General features: G+C 48.4%; 1 protein-coding gene across 1 annotated transcript in view; it reads right to left on the bottom strand.

Moving 5' to 3' along the window:
• Window positions 1-1011: 1011 nt before the first annotated feature.
• The window catches only part of SPPL2B (signal peptide peptidase like 2B), a 95934-nt gene continuing 93463 nt past the window's right edge, over window positions 1012-3482 (bottom strand). Inside the window, exons 14-15 of the mRNA XM_011997481.1 lie at window positions 3226-3339; window positions 1012-1187 (exon numbers count right to left, since the gene is read on the bottom strand). Of these exons, the coding sequence (XP_011852871.1) occupies window positions 1012-1187; window positions 3226-3339 (290 nt within the window). The remainder of the gene's footprint in view (window positions 1188-3225; window positions 3340-3482) is intronic.

Here is a 3482-nt window from a genome sequence, read left to right as displayed (position 1 = left end):
ATAATATCACAACACAACACAATATTTTAAAAAATCAAAGTGAATGCAAAAAATGTTCACAATGAGCAAAACATCAACAAAATGTCATTAGTTGCTGAGGAATGCAAGTCAAAATCACAGGGAGATGCTGCTTCACGAAACCCACTGGGACGGCTACTCTCAAAAGAACAGCAAGTGGAGGATGTGGAGAAATTGCAACCCTTGTGCACCATTGGTGGGAATGTGAAATGGTAGAGTCAGGCTGGGCACGCCTGTAATCCCAGCACGTTGGGAGGCCAAGGCAGGTGGATCACCTGAGGTCAGGAGTTTGAGACCAGCCCGGCCAACATGGCAAAAACCCATCTCTACTAATTATACCAAAAAAAAAAAAATTAGCCGGCCATGGTGGCACACATCTGTAGTTCCAGCTACTTGGGAGGCTGAGGCAAGAGAATCGCTTTATCCCGTCCCAGGAGGTAGAGGTTGCAATGAGCTGAGACCACACCACTGCACTCCAGCCAGGGCAACAGACTGAGACTCTGTCTCAAAAGAAAAAATAAAATAAAGAGGCTGGGCACGATGGCTCACGCCTGTAATCCCAGCAGTTTGGGAGGCCGAGGTGGGTGAATCACGAGGTCAGGAGATCGAGACCATCCTGGCCAAAACAGTGAAACCCCATCTCTACTAAAAATACAAAAAATTAGCCGGGCATGGTGGTGGGCGCCTGTAGTCCCAGCTACTCGGGAGGCTGAGGCAGGAAAATGGTGTGAACCCAGGAGGCGGAGCTTGCAGTGAGCTGAGATCACGCCACTGCACTCCAGTCTGGGTGACAGAGTAAGACTCCGTCTCAAAAAATAATAATAATAAAATAAAAAGAATGCACTCAGATTCGACAACAACAAAAGCAAGAAAGAAATGAAAAGAAAAAATTACTTCCAAGGGCTCTAAGGAAATGCGAAGTGACACCCCCAGTGCTTGAGGGAAGGCAGGAGAAATACAGAGGGTTTGGGTTCGGTGCTTTGGGATGGAGGCTTACTCATTGAAGCAGTGAGCGGCAGATACCAGCCACCTGGCACTGATGATGGTGGCCCCACAGAAGTGCTCCTTGTTCTCTCGAAGGCTGGCTTGCCACGGAAACTCCCCCGGGGACGCTTCCACACCGCCCACGATCCTGCCGGCCATCCTCCAGGCAGGCTGCAAGCCACACTCTGCAAGACAGCAGGTCACCAGCCAGGACCCCACGAAGGCAGGACCTCACCCTGAACTCCCAGAACCTCCATCTCTGAGTTTCTTGTCTACAGTCCGTAGGTTCAATGAGATGCTTGGGGGCCCCTCCTTGGCTTCCCTGACTCTTCTGGGGTCATCCCTCCCTCTTCAGTTCCTCTGGCTGCCCCATCCTGGCACGTAGGTCAAGCATCCAAGGTCACGTGCACCAGTGAGTGACGGAGAAAGGTCTCTATCTTAGCTGTGGGGAAGGGGCGATGACCGCACGTACATGTTTGTATATGATATTGTGTCTCTGTGCTTATTTAGTCTACTTTTATGTCCTTCAGCAAAATTTTGTAATTCTATAATTATATATAATAATTATCGTCACAGGCATGGCACATTTGTAAGTTTAGTCTTTGATATTTCATTTTTTGTCGCTATTGATCATGAAAGGGATTTTTTCCTTTGTATCTTCTAACCCATTATTACTGTATAAAGCAAAATCACAGCTTTTTTTTTTTTTTTAGATGGAGTTTTGCTCTGTACACCAGGCTGGAGTGCAATGGCATGATCTCGGCTCACTGCAATCTCCACCTCCCAGGTTCAAGGGATTCTCCTGCCTCAGCGTCCTGAGTAGCTGGGATTACAGGCACCTGCCACCATGCCTGGCTAATTTTTGTATTTCTTGGTAGAGATGGGGTTTTGCCATGTGGGCCAGGCTGGTTTTGAACTCCTGACCTCAAGTGCTCCACCCACCTTGGTCTCCCAAAGTGCTGGGATTACAGGCGTGAGCCACCACACCTGGCCTTTATTATTATTATCATTATTATTATTATTATTATTATTATTTTGAGACAGACTCTTGTTCTGTCACCCAGGCTGGAGTACAGTGGCGCAATCTCGGCTCACTGCAAGCTCGGCCTCCTGGGTTCACGCCATTCTCCTGCCTCAGCCTCCCAAGTAGCTGGGACTACAGGCACACACCACCACGCCTGTAATTTTTGTTGTAGTTTTTAGTAGAGACAGGGTTTCACCATGTTAGCTAGGATGGTCTCGATCTCCTGACCTTGTGATCCACCCACCTCGGCCTCCCGAAGAGCTGGGATCACAGGCATGAGCTGCCGTGCCTGGCTGGCCTTTATTTTATATAGCTTTTTAGTCAATTTCTTGATTCATTTTATTTTATTCTTTCAGCTTCTCTCCTTCTGTTTGGTTATTGATTTATTTTAGATAGACAATGATTTCAAATGAATTAAGCTTTTCCTCTTCCTTCCCAGTACTTAAACTGCTGTCCTTACCTCATTGCATGGGCTAGCATTGCTAGAAAAATGTTGGCTACTCTTCCAGCATTTTATTTTATTTATTTTTGAGACAGGGTCTCACTCTGTTATCCAGGCTGGACAGTGCAGTAGCGCAATCATAGCTTATCGCAGCCTCAATCTCCTGGGCTCAAGCGATCCTTCCACCTCAGCCTCCTGAGTTGCTGGGACCACAGGCACACACCACCACACTGGCTAATTTTTTTAGTTTGTTTTTAGTAGAGATGGGGGTCTCACTATGTTGTCCAGGCTGGTCTCAAACTCCTGGCCTCAAGTGATCCTCCTGCCTTGGCCTCCCAAAATGCTGGAATTACAGGTGTAAGGCACCATGCCCAGCTAATCTCTTCCAGCATTTTAATTGTCTCTTTCCATTGCTCAAATCCTTGTGGCCACATCCCACTACTTACAGGACAGAGCTCCAATTCCTGGTATTCAAGACTTCCCAGGCTTTGGCCAGAACCTCTGTTTTTAGCCTGATATCTTCTCCCTCCTCCCCCCAGGCTTCTCCCCATCACACACCTGCGCTTTTCCGTTTCCCTGCTGTTTGCTCACATTTCTCTCCATACCATGGGTGCCCCTTTCTGTTCTCTGCCCAGCCCCCGTAAATGCCAGGCCTGTGTGCCTGAGTGACATAAGCACAGTGACCAGAGACCAGAGCCAGCAGCTGACCCTGGAAAAGGGAAAGGGCCCAGAGACCAGGCCGGACAGGCAGACTGACCACAGTGCACCTCATCGGACCCATCGGAGCAGTCCTCCTGGTCGTCACACTCCGGGTTCACCTTGGTCACACACTGGCTGTTCTGGCAGGAAAAGGAGTTCCCTGGACAGCGGCCTGAGGACAGAAAAGAATGAACTTTCTGACCTCATGCTACATCTCCTGGTTGCAGTAAGGCACCACTCTACACTTAGTACCCCCAGGGTATGGAAACACGGAAATTCTCTCTCTCTTTTTTTTTCCTTTTGTTTTTGTTTTTG

This window comes from Mandrillus leucophaeus, unplaced genomic scaffold, assembly GCF_000951045.1.
Source record: "Mandrillus leucophaeus isolate KB7577 unplaced genomic scaffold, Mleu.le_1.0 Scaffold54, whole genome shotgun sequence".
Classification (NCBI taxonomy): Eukaryota; Metazoa; Chordata; class Mammalia; order Primates; family Cercopithecidae; genus Mandrillus; species Mandrillus leucophaeus.
The sequence above is the reverse complement of the archived record's forward strand: the minus strand, read 5'-3'. Positions and strand labels throughout refer to the sequence as shown.